At 51.8% G+C, this 25,426-nt stretch overlaps 7 protein-coding genes across 7 annotated transcripts; 3 read left to right on the forward strand and 4 right to left on the reverse strand.

Moving 5' to 3' along the window:
* Positions 1-35: 35 nt before the first annotated feature.
* On the forward strand, positions 36-4,763 carry CKM354_000221100 (ubiquitin-binding TORC1 subunit KOG1; the record flags this gene model as incomplete). Its single annotated transcript, XM_044797362.1, has 1 exon — positions 36-4,763. The coding sequence occupies one exon, from the start codon at positions 36-38 to the stop codon at positions 4,761-4,763; it is 4,728 nt and encodes a 1,575-aa protein (XP_044653297.1).
* A 289-nt stretch (positions 4,764-5,052) lies between these two features.
* CKM354_000221200 (uncharacterized protein) lies at positions 5,053-7,197 on the forward strand (the record flags this gene model as incomplete). Its single annotated transcript, XM_044797363.1, has 3 exons — positions 5,053-5,739; positions 5,788-5,866; positions 5,927-7,197. The coding sequence occupies 3 exons, from the start codon at positions 5,053-5,055 to the stop codon at positions 7,195-7,197; spliced, it is 2,037 nt and encodes a 678-aa protein (XP_044653298.1).
* Positions 7,198-7,651: 454 nt separating this feature from the next.
* On the reverse strand, positions 7,652-8,857 carry CKM354_000221300 (uncharacterized protein; the record flags this gene model as incomplete). Its single annotated transcript, XM_044797364.1, has 1 exon — positions 7,652-8,857. The coding sequence occupies one exon, from the start codon at positions 8,855-8,857 to the stop codon at positions 7,652-7,654; it is 1,206 nt and encodes a 401-aa protein (XP_044653299.1).
* A 692-nt stretch (positions 8,858-9,549) lies between these two features.
* On the reverse strand, positions 9,550-10,709 carry CKM354_000221400 (uncharacterized protein; the record flags this gene model as incomplete). Its single annotated transcript, XM_044797365.1, has 3 exons — positions 9,550-9,739; positions 9,799-10,327; positions 10,631-10,709. The coding sequence occupies 3 exons, from the start codon at positions 10,707-10,709 to the stop codon at positions 9,550-9,552; spliced, it is 798 nt and encodes a 265-aa protein (XP_044653300.1).
* Positions 10,710-11,099: 390 nt separating this feature from the next.
* On the forward strand, positions 11,100-11,783 carry CKM354_000221500 (uncharacterized protein; the record flags this gene model as incomplete). The annotated part of the gene is made up of 1 exon (XM_044797366.1): positions 11,100-11,783. One exon carries the CDS (start codon positions 11,100-11,102, stop codon positions 11,781-11,783), a length of 684 nt encoding a protein of 227 aa, XP_044653301.1.
* A 5,618-nt stretch (positions 11,784-17,401) lies between these two features.
* Positions 17,402-19,848, reverse strand: CKM354_000221600 (uncharacterized protein; the record flags this gene model as incomplete). The annotated part of the gene is made up of 4 exons (XM_044797367.1): positions 17,402-18,012; positions 18,077-18,215; positions 18,276-18,649; positions 18,708-19,848. 4 exons carry the CDS (start codon positions 19,846-19,848, stop codon positions 17,402-17,404), a joined length of 2,265 nt encoding a protein of 754 aa, XP_044653302.1.
* A 937-nt stretch (positions 19,849-20,785) lies between these two features.
* Positions 20,786-24,173, reverse strand: CKM354_000221700 (uncharacterized protein; the record flags this gene model as incomplete). Its single annotated transcript, XM_044797368.1, has 12 exons — positions 20,786-20,931; positions 21,006-21,068; positions 21,130-21,232; positions 21,307-21,939; positions 21,998-22,366; positions 22,419-22,540; positions 22,593-22,697; positions 22,746-22,818; positions 22,864-23,272; positions 23,319-23,709; positions 23,764-23,949; positions 23,999-24,173. 12 exons carry the CDS (start codon positions 24,171-24,173, stop codon positions 20,786-20,788), a joined length of 2,775 nt encoding a protein of 924 aa, XP_044653303.1.
* Between the last annotated feature and the right edge of the window lie 1,253 nt (positions 24,174-25,426).

The following is a 25,426-nucleotide window of genomic DNA, read 5'->3' on the forward strand; positions in this document are numbered from 1 at the left end:
CCGCGCCGCGCCCATGCGCACGCGTCGCGCATACAATGACACGCGAAGGCAGTGGAGGCGGCGGCGCCTTGCCGTCTGCGCATGGGACCTCGAGCCAGACCTTCCTGCCAGAGGCCGTCTACGGACAGCGGTCTAAGCACCCGCAACCTTCGAGCATCAATATCGAGCCCACCAGCGCGCCCTCGAGTACGCCCGCCAGCAATAAATCTGCGCCCGCGGGGACCTACAGGCCGAGCACCGCGGCCTCGACGAATTCGCAGCCGAGCGTGCAGCATGCCCGGAATGGCTATCACGACGATGATGACGAGGACTCAGATGAAGATCATGGCCTCCAACTACAGGCGAACGGTCGACAACCTGCGGCCTCGAAGCCGACACTTTCGCGGACGAGGAGCGACTTCGGTCAAGGCGCGCACCGTCAGCAGAATGGCTATATGAACGGGAAGGCGAGTGAAAAGAAGAAGGACGAAGACATGGCCATGAGACATGGATGGGAGGCACAATTGCAGAACGAAGAAGCCGCAAAGAATCTCAGTGAGAACTTCTTTATGTACTACGAGGACAAGCGACACGAGACTGCTGGGAATTTGCCTCCCGATTTCGACCCAAAGCACATGGTCACGGAGTGGCGCATGAAGGATCGACTCAAGACTGTGTCGGCGCTCTTGTCCGTCTGTCTGAATGTTGGCGTGGACCCGCCCGACGTGATCAAGACGAATCCTTGTGCTCGACTGGAGTGTTGGGTCGATCCCGTTCCGCAGGATAGTACCAATCAGAACTCTAATAACACTAATGCTCAGATTGGTAAGAACCTGCAGTCACAGTACGAAAACCTGTCCCTCAGAACGCGATACAAGGCTATTATGGATCCCACGATCGACGAATTGAGGAAGTACACATTGCAACTACGGAAGACAGCTCATGCAGAGCGGATTCTCTTTCACTATAACGGCCACGGAGTACCAAAGCCGACCCAGAGTGGTGAGGTCTGGTGTTTTAATCGCAGCTACACTCAATACATTCCGGTGAGCTTGTATGATCTGCAGGAATGGTTACAGGCTCCCGGGCTATGGGTTTGGGACTGTAGCGCGGCTGGTGGAATCATTCAATGCTTCTTGGAAGGCGTGCAGAAGCATCAGATGAACCAACAGGACGCGCTGAAGCGGGACCCTAATCGAGCACAGCAACAACTGATGACGAAATGGGAGGACTGCATACACCTGGCAGCCTGTCGCGAGAATGAGGTTCTTCCCACAAACCCGGACCTACCTGCAGACCTGTTCACGTCATGTCTGACGACGCCCATCATGATGGCTGTACGATTCTTCATTCTGCAAAACCCGCTGGGCTCGACATTTGGCGTCAGTCTTGACCAGGCGAGAAACATTCCTGGCAAGGTCAGTGAACGCCGGACGCCGCTTGGCGAGCTTAATTGGATCTTTACCGCCATCACTGATACCATTGCCTGGAACTGCTTGGAGAAGCCTTTGTTCAAGAAGCTGTTCAGGCAAGACCTTATGGTGGCTGCCTTGTTCCGCAACTTCCTCCTCGCGCAGAGAGTGATGCGCATGTATCACTGTCACCCGGTTTCATATCCCAAGATTCCAGATACCCACGATCATCCTCTGTGGAGAAGTTGGGACTTGGCTGTAGAAATGATTTTGTCGCAGCTGCCGAGTTTGATAGAGCAGCAGAAGGCGCACGAGGCTGCTCTTGAGGCAACTCAACCGAATGGACAGGGCGGCCCGCCACCGCAGATGCCAGAGCTTGATTACAAGCACTCTGACTTCTTTGCCGATCAACTGTCGGCTTTTGAGGTCTACTTGACTGCAGCACCGAGCAATCCCAGCTCGGTAGGTTACGCGAAGCCTCCGGAGCAACTCCCGATCGTTCTTCAGGTATTGCTATCGCAGGTGCACAGGCTTCGAGCACTTGTACTTCTTTCGAAGTTTCTTGATTTGGGGCCTTGGGCTGTGAACCTCGCGCTCAGCATTGGCATCTTTCCATATGTGCTGAAGCTGCTGCAATCCCAGGCGCTGGAACTCAAGGCACCCATGGTCTTCATCTGGGCGCGCATACTGGCAGTCGATCAAAGCTGTCAAGCAGATCTACTCAAGGACCAGGGCTACGCATACTTCACCAACATCCTCAACGCCACAAATGGCATACCCATGGGCAATGTCGCAGAGCACCGTGCGATGTGCGTATTTGTCATTGCCATGTTCTGCAAAGACTTCAAGCAGGGCAAAGCCGCGGTCCTGGATAGCAATCCTGAGATCATCGAATTATGTTTAGGGCATCTACAGGACATGGAGAACCCATTGCTCAGACAGTTCAGCCTGCTGTGCCTGAGCAATATCTGTCGCGACTTTCCGAATGCGAAGGAAGCGTACATGGCGCATGCTGCACACGAGAGAATCTGCGACCGCAGTCACGATCCCGTGCCCGAAGTTCGGACTGCCATGCTTAACGCGCTGACCAGCTTCATTGCCACAGGAGATATTGATGGCGACATCGTCGAGATGGAAGAGATTCTCGTTGGCGTTATCATCAGCATGGGCATGGATGGCTCGATCATGGTTCGCAAAGAGCTCACTGTGTTCTATTCGGAATATGTCAAAAAGTACCTGAAGCGGTTCTTGTGTGCTGCCTTTGAGCAACTGCAAGAAGAGCAAGACAAGCGCAGTGGCAAGGAACAGGTGGTCGATGACTTCATTGCAATGCAGAAAGAAGGTGGCACTGATGGGCTATCGTCCACGAATGGTCCAGCTGGAGCGCTTCTCAATGGTTCGCGGGTATCGCACCATCGCAGTGTATCGGCCACAGCTGCCGAGGCGGAACCACGCTCTATCAAAGCGACACCACGACAATCAAATTCGCTCGGCACTGTGTACAGGGCTGTGTGGCGACAGGTGATGAGCTTGTCTACCGATCCACATCCAGAAGTGTCTCGCAACGCTGGAATCATCGTTGACTACGTTCTCAATGCATTGCTTGAATCGCCTTTGGGCCAGGCAGCTGAAACAATACTAGATGAGTTGGAACGCAAGACTTCAATGGAGACCTCAACCATGGGCGCTGCTGTACAGCCGCTCAGCAGAATACAGACTGCAGGCCATGGGCCTCGACCTGAGACTCCACCAAGTCCATCGGCCTCAGTCTCGTCGAAAGCAGACGGCTACTTTGCTCTTTCGAGAACGGCGAGCGTTGCACAAGCTCTCGGCAAGCTTGTTGGCTGGGGACCTAAAACACCTGGGGAGGTATCGACACCTGGATCGCCAACTCACGCGCGAAGAGGCTCGACACTGAGTGGCACAACAACGCCTTATCGCTCGCGACCGCTGACTCCCTATGATGCATCCATGCTGCCTCCGGACGCATTGGACAATATACAAGGTCCGGCACATCAGCCGCCTGCGAAGATCCCGCCTACGCCGTACTTCCAGGCACGCGACTTGGCCGAGCTGCCTGAAGTCCCGTTGAAATCAACCTTCTTTGACTGGTCGGCTTCATACTTCCGAGAACCACAGATGCGCCCTTCAGAAGCTGACGAGCCGGGGTCGCGAGACTACAACGAGCGTCTTTGGAGACGCAACAGAAATGACAAGATCATCGCCTCGACTCAACCTCTGAAAGAAGCCGCTGGGTCACAAGCCTGGGACAAGCCATGCGGCTATTTCGGTATTGGTGCAGCGCCTGTGAAGATGGTCTTCCACCAGTTCGAGAATCACCTGGTGACCAGTGACGATCGCGACAGTATCGCTATCTGGGACTGGAAAGCAGAGCAGCAACTTGCGCGCTTCAGCAATGGCAACCCAAGAGGAAGTCGTGTGACAGAAGTGCAATTCATCAACGAAGATGATATCGCCATGCTCATGGTTGGCTCCAGTGATGGTGTGATCAAGATCTACCGAGATTATGATAACCTCAAGAAGATCACTCATGTGTCGTCCTTCCGAGCACTGAACGACCTCGTCCCTAGTACGGGCGGAACGTCGGGTTTGGTGTTCGACTGGCAACAGGGTCAAGGCAAAGCTCTTGTCGCTGGTGATGACCGAGTCGTTCGAGTCTGGCAGGTTGGCCAGGAGCTCTGTGTCAATGACATTCACACACGATCGAGTGCTTGTATTACAAGCCTCACATCAGACCAGGTAGAAGGCAACGTTTTTGTCGCTGGATTTGGCAACGGCTCCGTGAAGGCTTATGATCAACGTCGCCCGAACGCAGAAACTATGGTTCTTGGTTGGAAAGAGCATACTTCCTGGATTGTTGGCGTACACCTCCAACGTGGCGGCCTGCGCGAACTCATCTCCGCTGAATCAAATGGCGGTATACGTCTCTGGGATCTTCGCATGAGCAAAGCTGTCGAGAAAGTGAATCCGGGCAAGTCACGAGAACCCAGAAGTCTTCGCACCCTTTCTGTTCACGAACACGCGCCTGTCTTCGCAACGGGAGGCAAAGACCATACAATCAGAGTATACAATACGAAACTGCAGCCCTTGAGTAAATTTGAACCTTATATGAGTTATCTGAGAGCTGGACTGGGCGCCACAGCGAGGAATGCTCCGATTACCGCGACGGCTTTCCATCCACATCGCATGATGTTGGCTTGTGGTGCGGTCAATGATGGGCATGTCAATCTGTTCAAGTGTGATATTGAAGAGGAGAGAGTGAGGAATGGAGATGGGATTGTGGAGGAGTGGCCTGGTAGTAGTGGGCTGCACTCGAGTGGGAGTGGGTATTCGGGTGGCAAGTTTCAGTGAACATGAAGTTGAGAGAAGGAACTATGGATATTCATCATCACGCATCAATTGAAGAAAGACGAGCCGGCTCGACTCGAGTTGGGTACTAAGTGGCAAGTGCTCATTGGAGCTGGATGCACAAGTGCAGCCCGAGCTGTTGCCTCCATATCCATTGAGGGAAAGAGAAGACGAGGACGGTTGCCATGAATGATTCAGCTGGCATCGCTCCTGGTGAAGAAGTTAGCATTCGCACCGAGACCGACATCACCAGCAGCATCTTCATCACCGACAATCGTGCAACGCTATCGCTATGACCTACGGCAACGGTTTCTCCCGGGGGACGAGCAGGACACTTGTCTACGACCGACTCAAGTCCATGAAACATCGAGCCAAGCTAAGATCGTCGAGACTGCCTGATTTTGAGTCGACATTGCTTTCGAATTGCGGTGATGCGCTGGCTACCGACCGTCGTCCGCAAGATGTCTCGCCTGTCCCAGTACCTCAAAGCATACCCAAAGCCGATCTGGATGACTTTCTGCGGGTAATGCAAAGTGCCGACAATGGGCAACAAGATCCAGCTCCGGTTCCGGCTCCGGTTCCTACTCCAAAGGAAGCTTCAATAGAAGAGCTAATGCTATGTGATCTCTTGTCGGCGATGCCACTTGCCGAAGCAAGAAAGCCGGTGACAGAGGAGGATGTCGTTCCCGTCTACGCCCTCCTCGAGTCCATTTTGAACCCTAACTCACTTGAGAGGTACCTGGTTCTGGACCTACACTGGCATTTGCCCCGTGGGTTTCAGCAAAGATTCAATGACTTAAGTCGGGCAGGCTTGTTCCGGCTGTATACGTTCGCTATCAAGTTCTCAAGAATGCGTCAGAATGGCGAAACCCCTTTACCAGAATCATGCGAGAAAACATACGAACATCAATTTCACCAAGCCATGCAGTGTGCTTTCTCGAACCGTGAATTGGATCTGGAGATGATTCCTGACGCGTTTGTACGTAAGAACGAAAGTGACTACGAAAGAACAGAGCGATAGCGAAAGCATTTCCTCGAACACGTCGTTCCGGAGGAATACCGTGAGCTCATTGGGAGGTCGTCTATTGCGGATATGGTGCGACTTTGTGAGTGCTTACGCGAGCATTTGGAGCCCTGTATAGTGTGTGAGGCTCTCGCAGAAGCAGGGGAGCACGGGGAGCAAGATGGGCATGAATGCCACGTGACTGAATGTCATGGGGGTGAGGAAGACCAAGGCCAGCATGAAGAAGCGTCTGGTCCCGACCAACCATGTGCGGAAACGGATGAGCACAAGAAACGCCAGAGAAAGGCAAAGAAAGCTAGGCAAAAGCAGAATCGCAAGGAGAGGGAAGCGGCCGCAGAGCTGGCTGCAGCAAACCACGCCGCTCCTGCAGAGCTTAGCGATGCGAATAGCGTGGCGGCAGTCAGATCTGAGCATCAGGCTATCACTGCCGAGCGTCCTGAGCCGGTGGACGCCAGTACTCAGACGGATATCGATGCGGACGGGACGATTGAAGGAGCCGTGGCGCTGTTAAACTTCGTTTCTTTGAGCAACAAGCTGGCCCAAGAGGATGCATTGGACTCAGCTGTGTCATCTGAGAACAGGCATCTGCAACCGAATTCTGCAGACGTGTCAACTGAGAACGAAGAACTGCAACTGGGATCTCCAGACGTGCCGGTAACTCCAGAGCTGCCTGAAGTTTCAGAGCTGTCGGTGCTCGGAAGTCCAGAGTCCCATACACTGGGGCGCCTCACCCCTCCAGAGCTCAGCCCATCGGAGCCAGATCTCGACTTTGCGCAGACGAAGCCAATAACGCCTGGGTTCTTACCACCAGCGACGCTAGATGAGAATACTTTTCGTTTCCAAGGAGCTGGTACACCTGAACCTCACGAATTCGCGCAGACCCGTTCCCACGCGCCCAGTCCCTCTAGATCGGTCACTGCAGATCAGACCCCCGTTCGGCTACCTGGCCCAACTGATGTGACAAATTGTCCGGTGGTGCCGTACCCTGCAGAGTCCCAGACATCAGAAGATGCTCTCTTCCAAGATCCAAACATATCAGAGCTATCTCCTAGTGCCAACGAGGTATTGTCGGGAGATTCAAGTCCTGCCTTATCAACCACGTCAGACGTGGAGTGCTCCCAGCTACCTGTCCCGTTTGGAAAGAAGGCGCTCTCCTGGTCAGAGCCGGACCGGATGTCAATACTCTACTGGTGGTTGACCGTTTCGACGCCAACATCGTCATCACCTTCATCCACCGCTGCGCCCACTGGGATTTCACATCGCGGCTCACCGGAGCCAACAGACCAATCTTCGATCCCATCCCCTGGTGGTGGCAGTCCTCATGCGGCCGGAACTGCTGCATCTTCCGAACAGGATGCTTATGCTGGGATCTGGTTCGGCAAACTACCTTGTACGCATTCACCCAATAACTGATCGATCCAAAGCGGGACCATTCCTACGGTCATTACAACTTGTTTTCTGAAATTCTGTCTTGATTGACGGAGCGGAAGGACTTTCATTCTTGGTACATACATGCATGGAAATTGGAAAGGAGGTTTGATATGATTATGCATAGCTTGCGGTGTGGGATTGCATGAATACTTGATATTCGTTTCAGTTCTCTTTTGGCTGGCAGGAGAGAGAAGAGGATCGTCATTATTGACAGAGGACCAACAAGGCATAGTTTGTATTTTTGACGAAAGTTTCGTTAGCGGAGGCTGTCTGTATTTATTCGTTCTGTAAATTGAAATGACTGAGTTCAAGCGCCAGAGGAAAGACTCATGTACAGCCAATCTTCCATGCTCCCTGACATCTGCTCAATACACTCGAGACCTGGAGTGCAATCCATAGCTGTTCTGGATTTCTGCGAGCGGGCATCTTGTTTGGGTCAATCCTCATTCTTATCTCCTCCCCTCTCCATGAACGGACTGGCCATGAATTTCGCCCAATCGTGCATCATTTCTGTGTTCAACTTGCTAATCTTCACTTCCTGTCCTGCGCGATAAATCATTACCTTCTCGTACTCTAGCACAGCTTCTTTATGCGTCATTACACCCAATTCCACTTCTACCAATGCTTCCACCAATTTTAAAGCATCCGCTATCCCATGATTCAGACCTTGACCTCGATGAAACGACATTGCATGCGCTGCGTCTCCCACGAGAGCTATCTTGCCATTCCAAGCTTCGTTTGGAATTGGAATAGGTTCCCAGGCCGAAATGCGATTTATTGGGATTGGAGAATCATCAGGAATGGCTGTCCAGGCTGTTTTGAAAGGTTCGGCGAATGTTATTGCTGCGGCTTCGGCTTTGAGGGTTTTGAGATTTGGTTCATTCATTGCTAGAGTTGGATTTGAGAGGGGCCAAGTCCATTGGAGTTGGAAAGTCCAGGTTGAGGGGTCTTTGGGGTCGGGGACTGATTGGATGGAGAGCCAGAGCCAGTAGCCTCGAGGGTGGACTCCTATGGCCATGAGGGGGCTTAAGTGGGAACGGATGTGTTTGGCAATTGAGGAGGTGGGGTACTGGATTGTGGTGTTGATGCCGCCGTAGGGTAGGCGAATTGCGGATGCTGTTGGGGAGGAAGAGAAGGCGAGGGTGCGGAGGGTGGAGTTTGCGCCGTCTGCGCCGATGATGAGGGTGCCGATGGCTTTTTGGCCATTGGAGAATGTGGCTTGGATGTGACCGTTGTCTTGTTCGGTGATGTCGGTGAGGCGGTGATTGTATTGGATATCCAGGCCTTCTGCCAATAAAGCTCGAAACTTGCGACGAGAGACGCGGAGCATTTGTACGAGAGGTACGCTTTTAATGCGCTCTCCTGTCTCGACATTGTAGACTGGCATCACGTTACCCTCTTCGGGAACCACATAGTGCGGGTCCACGGAGACCTCTTGAAGACGATCTAGAAGATCTGGTGGTAATAGTGATCCGAGCAATGACAAGCCCCATTGTATTGACATTCCCCAATCTCGTTCATTTCGAGCTTGTGTTGCCGACTCTTTGGCCTCAAAGATCGTGAATGGAATCCCCTGTCGTTTTAAGCCTTGGGCGAGAAGCAGACCTACGCAGCCAGCGCCAATGATGACAACATGAGGCATGGTCGCGAATCCTGGCTTCGACGTCCTCCGACTGCTTCGTTGCTTTATCTCGGCTGCCTAGATTATGACTGTTATTGAATGCTCGATGGCAGTACATACGTATGAGCTTCGTCAATAGTAGCGCCACGTACGGTGATCCCAAAGGTAGGAGATGTTTGCTGTTCAGTCAATCCTCAACGAGAGTTCGGGTGGGTGGCAGCTGATGTTCTAGACAGCGGCTATGCAACCTGGAGCTCTGCTGCATGGCTTGCATGGCTTGCATAAGAATAGCGCTAGGACGGAGGGGCCCGATCGCATCATGTCCAATCGACCGGGTCGAGTGCATCGCTTCCCGAAGGCGCACTCTCCTTCGAGGTGCACGAGTACTTTGAGCGAGTGCTGTGTTCCAATGGACATGGTGTCAAGCGCATAGAGCGTCTCGATTCTGCTGGATGCGTTGAGCTATGCTGTCAATTCGGTGCCGAAATGTTGACAATCATAGGTCCGTCAGCTTTACGTTTGGAAGAGTTGGTCGTGAACTTGTGGGAAATGTGATACCAGTTAAAGACAGCATCATCGGGATGTCAGAGCCCACCCTTCAAAAATGTCTCTCCTGCAGCATCTATTTCGGCGAGTTAGAACCTCATTCGTCGGGAGGCCTTACTCGTGCGCAAATACACCCCTTCATGGTCCAGCCAAATACATCGTCGCTGTTAACAGTTCTGACCCCCATCAACACCATAAAGCGATCCGGTTACGAACGAGGCTTCGCCGCTCAAGAGAAAAACAATCACCTCCGCAACCTCTTCCGCTTTGCCTACTCTTGACAAAGGGGCATCCGGACCAGGACCTGGGAATCCGCTGTTCAAGTGTTGCCGATACATAGGAGTGTCGATAGCGCCACTAAGGGCTCATTTAGTGGCGAACGAGAGTCAATGGAAGATGCTTCGGTGCACACTTACGGCAATAAAGCGTTCACCCTAATCCCGCGCTTGCCAACTTCTTTGGCTGCACTCTTCACGAGGCCGGTCATTGCATGCTTAGAGGCGGCGAATACCGCACCCTTTTCAAATCCCTGGAGTGAGAACATGCTGCCTACACAGACGATGCTGCTTCCTGGTTCCTTGATCATCCCAGGTGCCAACGCCTCTGAGAGTATGCTGAATGTGCCTCGGACATTGATGTCAAAGTTGAAGTCGTATTCGTCCGATGTAGTCTCCCAGATGGATTCATGTCCAAGGCGACGTCCACCAGTACCAGCAATGCTCCCAATAGCGTCCAGTCTACCAAAGCGTTCCTTCGCCGAGATGATGGCGGCTTTGACTGCGTTGCGCTTGGTGACGTCGAGACAATGAGCGCAAACTCGCGCCGGGTCGTGGAGGGTGCTGGCAGCTTGCTTCAACGCCTCTTCGTTGATATCGGTGAGGTACACGAGGGCTCCGCGCTCGAGGAGACGTTTTGCTGTTGCAAAGCCGATGCCAGAGGCGCCGCCTGTGACGAGCACAACTCGGTCTTATAACGAATCACCTGACATTTCCACGTTGATGAGTGTAGTAGATCTCTCCGCAATGGATCGGACATCTCGCCTTCATATATTTCTCGATCACGGGATTCGTGACGTGAATAGCGGCCGCTGCGCGGTCGAGCCGACAGCAGACCGCGCCGCACGCGGACCCACGCGGCCGCACCAAGGAAATTCGTACGAGTCAATACTGTCAGTCAGATGTGAGAATGCATCTGCTGACATCGTGTGCTTCGCCGAATGAAATGAAGCCCGCGTCCAGTACATAATACCTGTTGCAGACTCCCCTACTTGCTTGCGCCATGCTGGCATGAGCGCCAGGCCAACGTGTGCCACTCGGGCTTTCGTCATGGCGACCGCTGCTGTGATGGATGGACTGTTGGATCGCCAAGCACACATGTGTTGCATCGAGGATTCAGAGGCCCGATTTGTGTGGTGTGGCACAGCCGGACTTGGCAGCAGCAGCTGCGGCGAAATGACTGCACGATAGAGACAACTCCTTCCATGAACCCCAATCGCTCACTGCGCAACACTTCAGGTCCCCAGCTCGTCGCTTATCTGGCTTTTGGTGTTTGATACATACAATACAGCCCTTGGGCCTGGGTCTTGGAATAGCGCCATGCTCTCAGAGACTTAGTGCACTTGGTCATGATCAGTGAGACCCGACTTCTGCGATATACACAGCTGTCAGTGCCAGCACCCAAAAGCTGAAGCCTCGAACGACCCATTGCCCCTTCCCAAATGTCTGCCCATGTCAACTGGGGCAGCGATGAGAGCAAACGTGAGCCCGGACTTCATTTCATGTCGAATGACGCAGACCAGATTGAACGTGCTATGCAGGAAGACCAGAAAGATCATTGGGGATTTGTTATTTACCGCTGCACCTATAACAGTGACGCAGACTGGCAGGTCTTCGAACACAGTTACCGCAGGGCGATTCGTGAAACCATGGGATTCTTCAAAGGCTTGGATATCTTCGACAAACTGGACGTCACCATTATTGAGGACCGAGACACGCTAGATGGAGCTAGCTCAGCGACGATTAGAAATCACTTCAAAGGGTGGTGCAAAGAAATTAGTCCCGAGGAGGCTGATGATCCATGGTCCAACAATCAGCGCTTGAAATTCTGCATTCGCGTCGACGAGGCCAGCCTGGAAACTGTCGTCAGAGCTGCTCAGGATGCCGAAAGTCCTGGAGGAGATGGTGGATACGTCGATCTGATCTGGAAAAATTGGTCACCCAATCAAGCCGCGGAGCAAGAAGGCGCCGCGAGGGGTAAGGATGTGGTAGAGGGAATGCGGGCCAAGGATGTCGGGTTCATGCGCGTTGCATTATCCTTTGTGACAGGTATGTACTGTCATCTACGACAAGAATATGCTTGGGATTCAGAGTATCGGCGACCGCCGTACGTTGCAGACGGTTAGAAATGGGAGACAGTTAGTTCACATCGACTGCAAAGCACAAGCGAGTAACGTGTCGACACAGATCGAGGTTAGCAGTGGATGTTACAGCCACCGATCTTGTGTCATGAGAGTGCTTCTATGTCAAGTATACCGCCTACCCGATCCCCCGGCCGCCATACAGCCAACATGAATCCCAGAATCAGTGAAGTGCACCCGAACAAAAGAACGACAGATTGATACCCCAACGCGTACAGAGCTGCAGACTGGCTGGCCGACCTTTGGTGACTCGATACCACACTCCGGGTGCTACAGCCTGTACCGCCCGTCATGCAATACTACTATGCGTTATCATTGTCTGCTGACTGTGATGAAATGATGGCCGCATGTGGTTCCTCGGGTGCACTGATGCATACTTCGTATCCGATGAAGTTGAACCCGTTGCTACAACGCTCATTAAAATTGCGGTTCCACGAGAGGAAGTCCTCTACCTGCCCGCGAGTCAGTAAGATGCGGCGAATGTCTCGTGTCGGACATTTACCGTGATATTTTGCACATGTTCCACGACACTTTGGCACGTGTCGTATAACTGCCACTGGTATATCGAGCAAGTGTTGGGCACACATCTGGCTGCAATGTAAGTACTTGTTATCTAAAAGAGCGAACGCCAATGTAGAGCTTACAACTTGGAACCAATAGTGGATCGAAAATTTTGACAATACAAATCGAGACCATTGGTTTCCAGAAGGCCGAATGTAGACACGTTCAGTGATTTTGCCACTGTGTGGCAATCATCCGTCGATTTGACCAGATACTGGTCGGTGCATTCGGGTAGCAGAGTGGCCAAGTGCACGTCAGGACTCGTTGATGTGGATGAGATATCTAATGCATACTTCGGTGGCCGGGTGACGGTGAATGCCTCAACACCACATCTAGAAGTCAGTGCCGCAAGGTTTGATGCAAGCATCTCGTCATAACCAAAAGGACTGCCTAGCTGTATAGCTTGTGACTTCAGCCAGCACTCGGAACAGCTCTGATTTAACGTCAGCTCCGGCTGTCCTGACCAGGAAAGGACGTGAGGGTCGCAAAATTCCCCGTCACTTGGTTCTATCGTTAGCAAGTAGTGTCTTCGAGCGGGTCTACCGAGGACAGCTCACCCATCTTTCACACAGGATAGATTGTACGCGAAGATATATCGATCCGCCACAAAGGTCGCTACCAATCTTTAGTGCGGCTTATACGACGATTGTGGTGTCCTACCTGGGTACGCTGTATTTTCATAGAACAAGATATCTGAGGACCCAATACAAGCATCCGCTATCCGATCTCTTGCGCGTGCAAGGCTTGCGTAGCACTCATCAGTGCAGATGCCAGCAACCTGGTCCTCGTCAAGCATTTGTCCGCTGGGAATTGCAGTCAGCGGTTGACCGCTCAGTACGAATATTCGGTTCGCACCTGATAGACACTTGATTGAGGAGCAAAGGGCAGCTGACGTTCACTCTCATAGCATCTTTACACTGCTCAGTTAGGCCAGGATATCCAAGTTGGGTCTGGACCCCAGAGAGTTGCTGAGCTCGACAGAAGTTGAGTGTGTTGCAGATAGCGATGATACGATAGAGGGTCTGAGAAGATCGCATTGCCGCTTGAGCAGACTGATTCGATGACGGTCCGGATGTGATGGGTTTCTTGGCTCTGAGAAGGCTTTGTGGAGGCTGTGTGGTTTGAGGCAGATGCGGAGCAGGGCAGATCACAGTTCGGCGGGTTGTTATAGAAAGAAGAGTGCAAGTTTCACCCTGTAAGTGCTCGAGATCAATGCGTCTTGACGAGCTCTCACGAGATCTGGGCAGCGCGTGATGTTGTATTTCTTGGACCAAATCCTGACCTCTCGCTGGGGACAGCTGTGGATGCCCGCGCTTCGTGAAGCACTAGTCGACAGTCTGAAACATTGATCTTGTTGCCCTTTACAATAATAGCAACTCCCAGACGCGCGACTACGGGTCGTGAGTGAATGGGACCGAACATGCTGCACCGTGCCGCACACTTGCAGCTTTGAGCGCGTGCTGAGCCACCAGCTGATGACCCATTCGTGTGCCTGCGGGACCCTTGTAAGTTCGACTCAGTCTCTCTGATCAAAGTCGCGGCGGTAGGCGATCGGTACGCGGACTCGCCCTGCACGTGTTAAGAGACTCGTTACGACTCGACGTAATATCATACCATGATGCCAAGACGGATTTTCTGTTTTACCGACGGCCGGGTCGTACTGTACCTCGGAGGTATGCAAACGCCACCGCATAGGCGCGCTGATGAACGCCGCCAACACATGCCTCCTCAGGCGGCTATCAACATTGATTCAGCGGCGCGCATGGAGAGAGAACATGGTTCGTCGACTCTTTGCTGCGCCGTACACGCACTTCAGACTGCCAGTCTTTCCTGCCGACATTGGTATTCTAGCGTGATGGTAGATCAATGTCTGTTATACTTCTGCGGTACTCAGCGCATTACAAAAGGTGTGTCTCTTCACCTTGCGCAAACTCTCACACCCAGCATTATTTTCTTTCATTCATCTTTTCAGTCAAGACATCGATCCAGGATGGTTTCTCGGGCACAACTTACTCATCATATCCCAAAGTGCTGTGCACTAGTCCTTGGTCTCTCTTTCCTGCTTTGGCTGTGGCCCAACACCGAAGACCAAATATCTGCACGGTCGAGTGTGTCACGCAGCGAACGCGGCACTCTCCCGAACGATTTGATTAGCCTGTTGAGTTCAAGCCATTCAGCTGACAAGCTTGGCCCTATTCCGACTACGGATAACGACACATCAGCTTCTTTCAAGTCAAGCCGGCGCGATGTCATCTCAGAGTCACCTTTCGGAGGCATTCTCCCATTCGCAGGCATAGGCGGATCTGTTTCGAATCCCCAGACCTTCATTTTCGACCTCTCTGGCGAAAATGGACAGAAGTGTTTCGCTGCTAAAGGCAAATGTATTAACCTCAACGACAACGGTGCACTGCAAGCTGAGTGCGGCAATGGCTTCACGGGTTCGTTGTCCAGATCACCGCTAGACTTCTTACTGATATTTGCATAGTAGTTGGCTGGGATGATGCAGGTTGCGGCAAAAAGAGCTGTGTGCGTATACATCTGGAGCACTGTTTTACCAGCTCACTAACGTTTTTCGACCAGCATTGTGGAAAGCCGATCTGTTGCCCTTCAGACAGCGCGCCCAAGAACTGTAATTGGCGGGGGGACAACAATGGGGGGACTCTAGTGATTGCAGCGGCCAGTGCTTCCCTGGGGAAACCAATATTGCGGGCATCAAATCTTCGTGGGGAGGAGGATTCCAAAACGATGGCAATACCAACAAGTGTGGACGAGGGCATAAAACATTTTGCTGCCCCAGCCCAAGATTTCGCTCTATCACCGAGCATTGTCACTACGCGAAATGGTATGTCGACCGCAAGCACGAGATGCCCCCCGCTAACATCTCATGCAGCGGAGCATCGTGTCCATCAGGCACCGCCTCTATGTTTTCTAAAAAAGATGATTGCCTGTTCGGTTCACAGCAATATTGCTGTCAGACCCCGGCAAAATTGGCGGCATGCCACTGGGTTGCGAAAACGAATGGTATTGATGGCGATTGCTCGAATGCGAAATGTAATGCAACAGAGCTTCAGATCGATCGGTCCACATATGGCGATGGGGTCACAGTACCATGTGATTGTAAGTGCACCCAATGAATGTGCTGCACATCTACTCACGAAACTGTCCAGGGGGCCGAAAGAAATCTGCTTGCTGTTCTGTGGTGAGTGACTAAACCGTGACCGCTAGCTGCCCGAGTAGTATTAACTTGACACCTTGTCTGAACAGATGAAAGCACCACCTCCAGTGGCCTATTGTGGGGTCGATTTATGCAAGCAGGATGATGATTTCTGTACTAAAGTCGAGGAGGATGAGGTCGAGAAAGCCGAGAGCCCGTACGCTAAAGAGCGTCGGAGTGCCATTAGCAGGCGTGGCGATGAGAAGGACTTTCTCGCTGGGTGGCCTGGACGTCCAGGCGCTCGGTACAGGGCCTTTGCATACTTAAGTTTGGCTGAGATGTTCGCCGCTCAAGCGCCAAGATTTCTTCGTACTCTTTACAGGGTCGTCGTGGGTCCATGTCGAGATCCTTCGGTCGATGAGGAGGTCATACCTTTGACGCGTACGCTTCAAGACCACGACCTGGACAATTTTGAAGCCGAACACATCATAGATGTGAGTGAGAACCAAAGATCGAAACTCCTCAGAGTCTAACATCATCGCAGCGGAACATCTTAACGTTTTTCATCACAGAAAGCGCGAGGCTTGATGACAAAATGAGTACATTACCAACTGGCCAACACACCAATCCACCCCTCGCACCCATACCGCAACATTTCTGGACGCATCAATTGCATCAGCCGTTCCCAGAGTTGGCGAGAAGGCCTCCAGTGTATCCCTCAGGACCTCAGTATGACAGAGCAAACGACCGGATCATGGACTGCTTCGGGTCTGACGGGAATATTTACCCGTTCGCTGCTGCAGACACTCAGATCAATGCCGCAAAAGGTCGCCTCATGCGTCGTTTTGACGTGACTGGTCGGAAGAGAATAGAGAAACGGACCTCTGACGCCGTCAGGCTAGACACGCCAGCTGCTGCAGGACTCCTGCTGACCTCAATTCGAGCAGTAAGCATGCATGTCGTATCGACCCATTTTTAACACGATACTCACGTATGATTAGGTGTTTTTCGTATTCGACTACTTGAACAGGCCAGATGCAGCGCTTCGCTTCAACCACGTCCGACAACAAATTCGTTTGCAGCTCACTTACATCCAAGAAGACGTTATTGAGCCCACGTGGCGTGCGCAAGCGTACCCGCAGGATCTAGAGTATCCCATCGGCCAAGGCATGCCGGACATTGTCGCATGGTGGGATCAGTGGTCAGCAGACTTCTTCACCAGCCTGGAGCTCCGATCTCAGCAATGGCTCAGGAGAACCGCCGACCACGTCAGGGAAGCGTACAATGAGATCGAAGGGAGAGCATCTCCCCCACCGGGAGACGAATACACATTGCATACGACCGAGGAAGTGTTATCAGAACTGATGTTGATGCTTGTCCGGATTGATGAGCTACATTTCCCTCCAGATACCTCTGGTCGCACAGGTTCAAAGCGGCAAGTATTGTCCGCTGCTGATTCCGATGTACTTGAAATTGACGGCGTTGTATCTCTTCATAGATAGCACGGATTGAAAATGCATCCTGTAGATGATGATTAGCAAATAGATTTTGATCGATAGTCATAGCAAAGCCTCATGTCCACTGTAGCAAGACCGTTTGTCTCGCCTTTATTTCCCGTGTTGGGTACAGTGCTGTGTGCGCCATCAAACATTTGTACATATTACCCAACATCGAGGCTGGATGCTATCGCCAAGTTAACCTTGGTCCGACGCTTGAGGAGCATCGCCCACTTGCATGCGTTCCCTGAGCGGAGCTAATCAACTACTCAATACAGAGATATGCAAAACCGAGGTCCTCACCGCTGTCTGAGCGACTCGTCGCTATTTCGAATTATATAATAAAAGGGCTTTCACACAATGATTCCCGCGATCCAAGCATCGCCGCTCACTCAATGCACCCCCAAAGTAGCAAAATACTTTCCAAAATCCAATTTACGGCCCAAAAAAGTCTCAATCTGTGCATCATAGTCCTCCGACGCCCCAGGCGCGAGCAGCAAAGTTCGAAACTGACCGCCAATCGATGTGCTGAATGGATCTTCTTGGAATCGCGAAAATAGATCCGCTGCGTACAGCCAGCTGAATGAGTAATCGTAGACGCTAGCGGGCGTTTGCACGTTGTGCGAGTCATAAGTGAAAGGGTAGTCCCATTTTGATGTGTCTGTCAGTCCCGTGTCACCGATGTTGTCTAATTTGCGGTACTGCTTGCTGATCCGCTTGAACTCGCGAACTAGGTCCAGAGAGGTGGTGTTAACGGGGTAGCTTTGCCCGTACAGGAACTGGTCCCAGGCCGAGAGCGACGCTGAGTACAGTGCGAACCATATATCGTGCCCGTTTGACAAGCTGCTGAAGTTTGAGTTTGTGCCTTCAGCCGGAGGATTCTGCGGTATTTGTTTGGGTGGTTGTGGCTGATTTGGATTCGCTTTTTGCCATGCGTTTAGGGCTTCTGGAGATGCGTAGGACCAGTGCTCATTGATGCGTTCCAGCGTTTGAGGATCGTTTGCTGTGTAGTGTGTTCAGCGAGGGCCGCGCAGAGTGTTGCCTTTAAATTGAAGGCAGGAACTTACACCAGCCTTCCAGCGTGGATTGAATGACATTTGAAAAGTCACTGGGAATCGCGGGCGAAACGGCACTCAAGGCGTTGTATTTGACTTTTCCGGAGAAGGATGAAAGCACTGAACCGAATAAGCGGAACAAGAGGTGGAGCTAGTAGATGAGAATGAGTTAGCTGCCGTGGCACAACATCGTGGTGTTACAACTCCGTACCTGATCGGAATTCAGCAGGGCCGGTTGGTTCCCATTCGGTGCATCGAAGTAGTATTTGACGATAACCGAGATGGGATTTCGAGATCGATCGGATTTGATGAAGCTGGATCCTGTGCTGACGGTGTATGCTGTGGATGCCAGCGCCTCGTCACTGTCGCGTCGGTAGGGATCGACGTAAAGATGTCCAACCGCGCTGTTGTCGTCAGTGTCGTAGACAGCATATAGCTGAACATTGGGATCCCAAACAACATCCTTGGCTGAGTGGCCTGGCACAGCATTGTCGGCACTCAACTTTTCGAAGCGGAAATGGAACACTGGACCCAAAACATCGAGCATCTTATTGATGGTTCCAATGGCCTCGTAGTACTCGGCAGCTGTTTGTCGTTTAGTATTTCTGGTTAGGGAGCCTTCGTTTCAGGCAGCGCCACTTACAATCCGGTTCTTTACTCTGTCGCTTCTTCGTTCCCGCAACTTTAGCCTTGGACTCGTAGTAATCTTGGTCCCATTCGAACAAGAACTCATTAGTGCCCTCCTCTTCTTTTTTGAGCATCTTCAGGATCCCGATATATTGTTCTTGGTTCAGAGGCTGGAGCTTGGCGTCGATTTGATCAATAAAGGATTGAACATTCTCCGGTTTCGCTATCAAAGTATCCTGCAGAGCGTAAGCCGCGTAGGAGGGGTAGCCTAGAAGATTGGCCTGCTCCGCACGCAATGCTACCGCCTGCTTCAGACGATCGATGGTCTCCGGAACGAGACGGTTGCCTTGCAGCCACACGGCCTGTCGCGTGGTTGCGTTGCTGCATTGGCTGACGATATCAAGGTCGTCGATGGTGACTGCGTACGTGTCGCTGTCTTTCCCTTCATCTTTGGCCAGCTTGGCGATACGGTCGTCGGGCACGCCAGCCAGCTCTTCCCGAGTGAAGTACAGCGGAGGCCCAGCAGTGATGTTGCTCAACGCGTCCAGAAAAGCGCTCTCCACGTCGTCTGCAGAGCCGCTGATTGCCTTTAATCGGTCCTGCTGTTCGGGCTCCAAGTTGAACCCTCCGTCCACAAACGACTGCCAGGTGAGCTTCAGTATTTTCAAATCCTCCACATCCAGATCCTCGGCCCATTGTTTCTTGTCGCTTGGAGTCCCTTCGGAGTCATAGTACTGAGTATAAACAGCATGGACGAGCTCGTAAAATTGTTTGTTCTTGAATGTATTGTCAAGAGCATCCTCATATGTACCACGAGCCTGTCGACTGGGGCCAGTCAAGTCGGGGTAATCTCCAATATTAGCGTAGAGATAAATCTTTGCCGTGCGTTGGGAGAGGGCATTGCGGTTCTGCCAGTATGCTGCAATGGTATTTTCGAAGGTGGAATCCTGCGGCTTCACCTCTTGGAGAAGTTGATCGATGAAGTTCTTCTCGCCATCGGCTACTTCTTTGCCCACTTGCTGCAGCGAATCGGCGGTCTCGTTGAGGATGAGCGGGAGCAGCTTGACATCGTCCTGGCGAACGACGAGCGACGTGGCAAGAATAACGTGAATGCCGAAGGCTAGGAGACACTTGATCAACACGAGTAGTGCACGCATGGTGCGTCGAATCGAAGGAATGGAAGCAAACGAGTGTTACAATATCACCCCAGAATTGGCAGCGTCGCGGGCGCGCTATAGGCATGTGTCGTGAGCGCTATCCGACTTACACGAGCACGAAGATCACCTAAGGCAGGCAATGCTAGCGATCCTTGCTAGTCAACGATATACTGTGTGTCCAACTCCGACTTTACTGGTGAGGAATCTAGCGATCGACAGTCCTGTTAGCCCGTTCCTACCTTGGAATCCAATTACTATGTGCTGAAGCCCTTGTTGAAATGCTGGGCTTGGCAGTTAAACAGTGCTCTCGAATAATATAGATTTTCGCACACTATCGATCGGGCCTAGGGTGCTCTATGTATGAGTCAGAATACCTGGATGTCGTGGGAGAAGCAGTCCTCGCCCTTGGGATAAAGAGTTGAAGGTCTGCGACCTTACCGATAATAGTCCGCTAGCAGACTGCAGGGGTTCCGGTACGAGCCTTACGGGATCGAAGCTATGCCCCATGGCCCCGTCGTAAAGCTGGCAAGTCGTCAGGATGACTGAGGCTTGATGTCTGTGAGGTGTTTTATCCCTCGGCAGTAGTTCTGAGCAAGGTCGGCATCGTCGCATCCTTCCATGCGGTTTGTTTTGGCGCTTTCAGTGACCTCCTTCGTGGAAAGCTGATATGGGTTTGTGGTTTGGACAGCCCGTGGGGCATGCAAACCGTTACTGTGCAACAAGGTATCTTATCGTGCCTTTGCTTCTCGTATGAGGTACCTTGTTGAAGTGACTTTTGTATGCTCTTGTGTCACCTATCAAAGACATTCTACTTGAGACTTGCCTCAACAGGACAGCCGGGTTTGATATTAACTTCATCCTTCAATTTCGACCACGGTCGCTGTTTCAATATTGAAATCCTTGTTACTTCTGGCGCGATAGCGATGTTCAAACACATCTACATCACTTGAGTTCCATCAAACACTGTGTTACCACCCGCATCGCTCCGGAACTTAGCCGCGAGGTTTGATGTGGGATCATAGCAAATCTCTTCTTGATTGATCCGGTCATCATGTCCAACGATCTGCCGTCTTGTGCCCATCTCTGTTCATGGCGCGAATTGGTCAGTTCTAACATTGTTCGCTGGTGGATCATGTGCGGAGCAAAGTATGACTTACTATACATTTTTCCTGGGACGAGATTTTTCGGGTCGGCGACCATGTCGAAAATGCCTTTGTTAACTGTCATGGTACACATCACGTCAGAATCGCACCTTCGAGTATCATACGAAAGCTCACTTACGAATGTCAAATCTTCCGCCTTCCCACGCAACGTTTCCCGGATTTCCTGCTGCATCCACCTCGAAGAGACAGACAGATACTGTCAAGAACAGGCTGGCATTTTCCTGCTCGATGTTAGCAACATGAAACATGAGATAATTGACTGATGGTGGCTGTCTCTCGGGACGGTATAGCTTACGTAGAAGATCTTGCGAAAAACGGTCTTGGCGTTGTACGTATCTTCCCAGTCGGGCAGATGTCTCTCTTCTCGCAGGCACCATTCCAGTCCCGCTACTCGGTCGTTCCAGACCTTGTTGCTTCCAAAAAGCCTCTTGGGCCCCGACTGTCCAGAAGAATAGTAGAAAGCATCGGTAGTTGCATCATTTTCTCCAAGAATGGCCACTGAAGCCGTTCCGAGGTCAGACATGCCGGATGCACCGAAGGAGATCATGGATATTGCATCAGCCGAAGTCTCTTTATCTTTGCTAACGAGCAAGAAGGGTCGATATTTGGACAATTCAGTCATGCCTAGATAGAGAGCGGCAGAGACGTTGCGGCCAGTCCTTGTCGGCAGATACCAACTCGAGGGTAGCATCTGTCGATTATGCGTGGATCTATTGGCATTGGCCGATGGATATGAGCATACTGTTGGAAGAAAGGTAACATTTGTGGCAGCTTCGAGACGGGCAAGCATGTGGGTCGTTGTCGATAGCAACTGTTCGAAGTGGTTGGTGCCACTTTTACCCGAGATAGCTTCACTCAGCAATTCGCTGGAGTACAGCGAGCGAAGTGGCAACAACAGATCCAGTAGCATATTCAGGCTCTTGAGAAGCTAGATAGAACACTTGCGTTAGCCGAACTTCTGTGCAGGAATAGAGCGGAGTCAGTACCACTTCCAATGATGGCTTTTGATGTCCCGTCGCGGGGTCCATGGCCACCAAAACGTCCGATTGTACGGCACTGCTGAGTCCATCAGAGAACATGAGCATGACCTGGGGCAGCGCAATACTGGGCCTGGCAATTGAAATCTTTCCGAGATCGATGTTGATCGTTATAGGATTCTTGGCGCCTGGCAGAGTGAGCTTTGGTTGTATGTTGATGCTCAGATCAATGCTCTTTGTTGAATATGATGTGTCCAGAGAGTTAAAGACGGGGACGGGGAGAATGCTGAGACCACATCCTGCATTGAGGTGCTTTGTCACAAACTGGGTTTTGCCAGATACTGGCGTAGGTACAATGTCTTCTGGGGACATTTTGATCTGGTGGAGCTGTCAGCATACGACCAGAAGTTGGATCAATAGGATTGCATACGCTTGTGAGCAGCTTTCCTAAAGGCAAGATCCCGGCAATCTTTGAGGTGGATGGCATTCTGGCCAGGTTGGATAACGGAAGGTCACCCATCGGCTTCAGTGTCTTCGCAATAGACTGACCATCTTGATACCATCAGCGATTCGCGTCAGCTCATCGAAGACAGAAAGTACTGACTGAAATCTACAGCTATTGGTATATTCATGGCACCGGTCAGCACCTTGGAAACTTCAAGGGCAGTGTTAGCGACAACAGCAGATGCGCCTGCAGCAGCTGAACCGCCTTCGTACAGTCAGTAAGATGAGCTACAATTTGTGGGAATCATCATACCGAACAAAGATTTCGCAGCGTTGACAATGCTGTTGAGAACGCCTTGCACTGGTGCACCAACGTCCAGTGCGGCCTGCAATTGTCAGCGTTTGAGGAACACAAGCTGGATTGATGTTACCTGAAAATGTATATCTGGTGCAGCATGGAGAATACTTTCAACACGCTGACTGCCATCCAGGCTCTTATCCTTGGGGAGCAAAGATAGAACAGACGGCTGCCCAAGACTCGGGCCTGGATTGTCGAGCTTCAGATCGAAGAGGTCTCGAAGATGATGGAAGTCGCTCGTAGCTCCGTTCAACGCTCTGATCGGAATGGATGATTCGCCTTTTGGTAGCGAACCAAGCACAGATTGCCAAGATGGCACAGAGAACTCGACTTTGCCTACATCGACTGCCTGCACGGATTCAACGCCGGGCCACCACGGCCTAACCTTGAGGGAAACCTGAAATTGCCTTGTTTTGGCGCTTGGTGAGCCTTCAACAGTTGATGACTCTGGCCATGGGAGTATCTCGAAGAAAAGTGAGGTGCTGCAGACGATCAGTAAGGCAATGGAAAGACATGCAAGTGCCTTACAAGCTTCCATTCAGGACTTGAAAATGAGCACCTTGCTCTTGTATGCTACCCGCAGCTCGGGCATCGGTCCAGTCTGATTTTCCTTCGTCCTTGTAGCGGACCAACCAGCGAGGGGTGATGTGAGCTGCTTCATTGATCTTGAGTACGTTGTCTGCGACTTGAATCGTGTCTCCAGCACTTGGTACCAGCGCGTTAAGGCCAAGAGAATGACCGATGGGCAGGGTCGCCCCGGGTTCGACTAACGGACTTGCTAGCTTGCAGAATCTTTCAAAGTCGTTGATGTGAGATAGTGACTGTAGTGCAGTGGATTTGAACTCGTCGATGATCGAGGTTTTGGCGGACTCGATAGTGTTATTCAGTTGCTGCAAAACACCGTTCACAGTCCTTTGTGCTACTTCTATCAGAACAAGGACGAGGGCATATTGTGCAATCGATCATCACTTACTATCCACAGTTCCCTGACGAATAAGTCCGTCAAGAACTTCGACCTTTTTGCTCGCATCGGCGATGCGTAAGTCGGTAGAAGATAGAGGCTTTAGCACAGTAGACTCAAGCTCCTCAATGATAGAGGTTCTGACCGACTCGATAGCGCTGTTCAGTTGCTGCGAGACATTGTTTACAGTCCTTTGCGCTGCTGCTATTAGAACAAGAGCTTTCTGTGTGTGTTCACTTCGACTTACTGTCCCCAGTGCCTTGACGGATGAGCGCATCAAGTGCTTCAACTCTTTTGCTCGTATCGGTAATGCGCGTATCGGTGGAAGACAGTGGTGTTAGCACAGCAGACTCAAGCTCCTTTATAACCGAGTTCCTAGCCGACTCGATGGTGTTGTTGAGCTGCTGCGAGATATTGTTCATAGTCCTTTGTGCTGCTTCCATCAGAAAGAAGGCTTCCTGTGTGCATCAGTATCGACTTACTGTCCCCGGTTCCCTGGCGAACAAGCCCATCAAGGGCTTCGACTTTTTTAATAGCATCGGAGATACTCATTGCCACAGCGGAATGTAGGTGATGCGCAGATAGACGAGACTGACGATGGGGGGTATATCAAACTGATCTGGGGCTGTCAAGAGGAGCACGAAGTGACGCTTGACACGTCTATTATACTGGCCGCGCGTGTGACCCAAGGCAAGAGACCTTCATATCTCAGCTAGCCATGAAAACATTGGCGTGGAGTGGCGCTTCTGCATACAGCTGATGATAGTCCAAGCCACAATCGAACATATGTCGAGCGGTAAGACATCTGCGGAGTGTCTCATGGCTCAGTACTTGGTAAGCTCCATAGGTGACCTCAGTCGTTCCGTGTAGCGTTCTGTTGGGAAGTGGAAGCGTCACTTCTCAGCCAGCCATAGCAAGACGGGAGAAGAGTGGCGCTTCCGCACACAGCTGATAGCATACAGAGCTTTGCATGAGCATGGGAGGTTCCGCCCAAGAGGCCCACGGAGTATCCCACTGCTGAGTACTTGGCAGCGTCTGGATTCGGCAACAATCACTCTTGGTGGCGTCCTGTGAGGAGCTGAAGACCTCGAACATGTTCACTAAACCGTGGACACCAGGAGCACCGCTTCTGAGGAAGGCTTGTTGATTGCCTCCACGGTATAGGCAGTGCGAGCGCTTGGGGCACACATTTCTCGGCTCAGCGCAATCCGTTCGGGTATTCTATAACCATGGTCGATGGCCTGGTAATCTGACTGTTCGCTTGGCCATTGACCAAGATAACTTCTGTACAGCTAATTGTGACGCTCATGATCAGCGATCCAGGCGCCACACATCAGCAGTCATGATGCGGGTTCGTGAAGCGGCTCTTGACACATGCAGATTCCTGGCAGAGAACAGAAGGTCATTCGTGAACAGCAAAGTAGACTTTGTATAGCAGATTCTTGGCACTTGGCCTGCGGCAGCCCAGTGCAAACAGCACGTCGAGCAGAGCTGAATACACCTGACATGTCTCGATGGCACGTCCGCGAGAAGAATCGGCCATGGCTGCGCCGGGATTTGACCGCAAGCAAACGGTGCGTTGCGTGCCAAGGTAGATGGAGGTCAATGAGCTTCGAGTTAAGCGAAAGTCTGATCAGATGCGCCTCCAATGTGAGTGCGGCTCGCCGAAGAAGTC

The sequence above is a fragment of the Cercospora kikuchii genome, assembly GCF_019650295.1.
Source record: "Cercospora kikuchii DNA, contig_00001, whole genome shotgun sequence".
NCBI lineage: Eukaryota > Fungi > Ascomycota > Dothideomycetes > Mycosphaerellales > Mycosphaerellaceae > Cercospora > Cercospora kikuchii.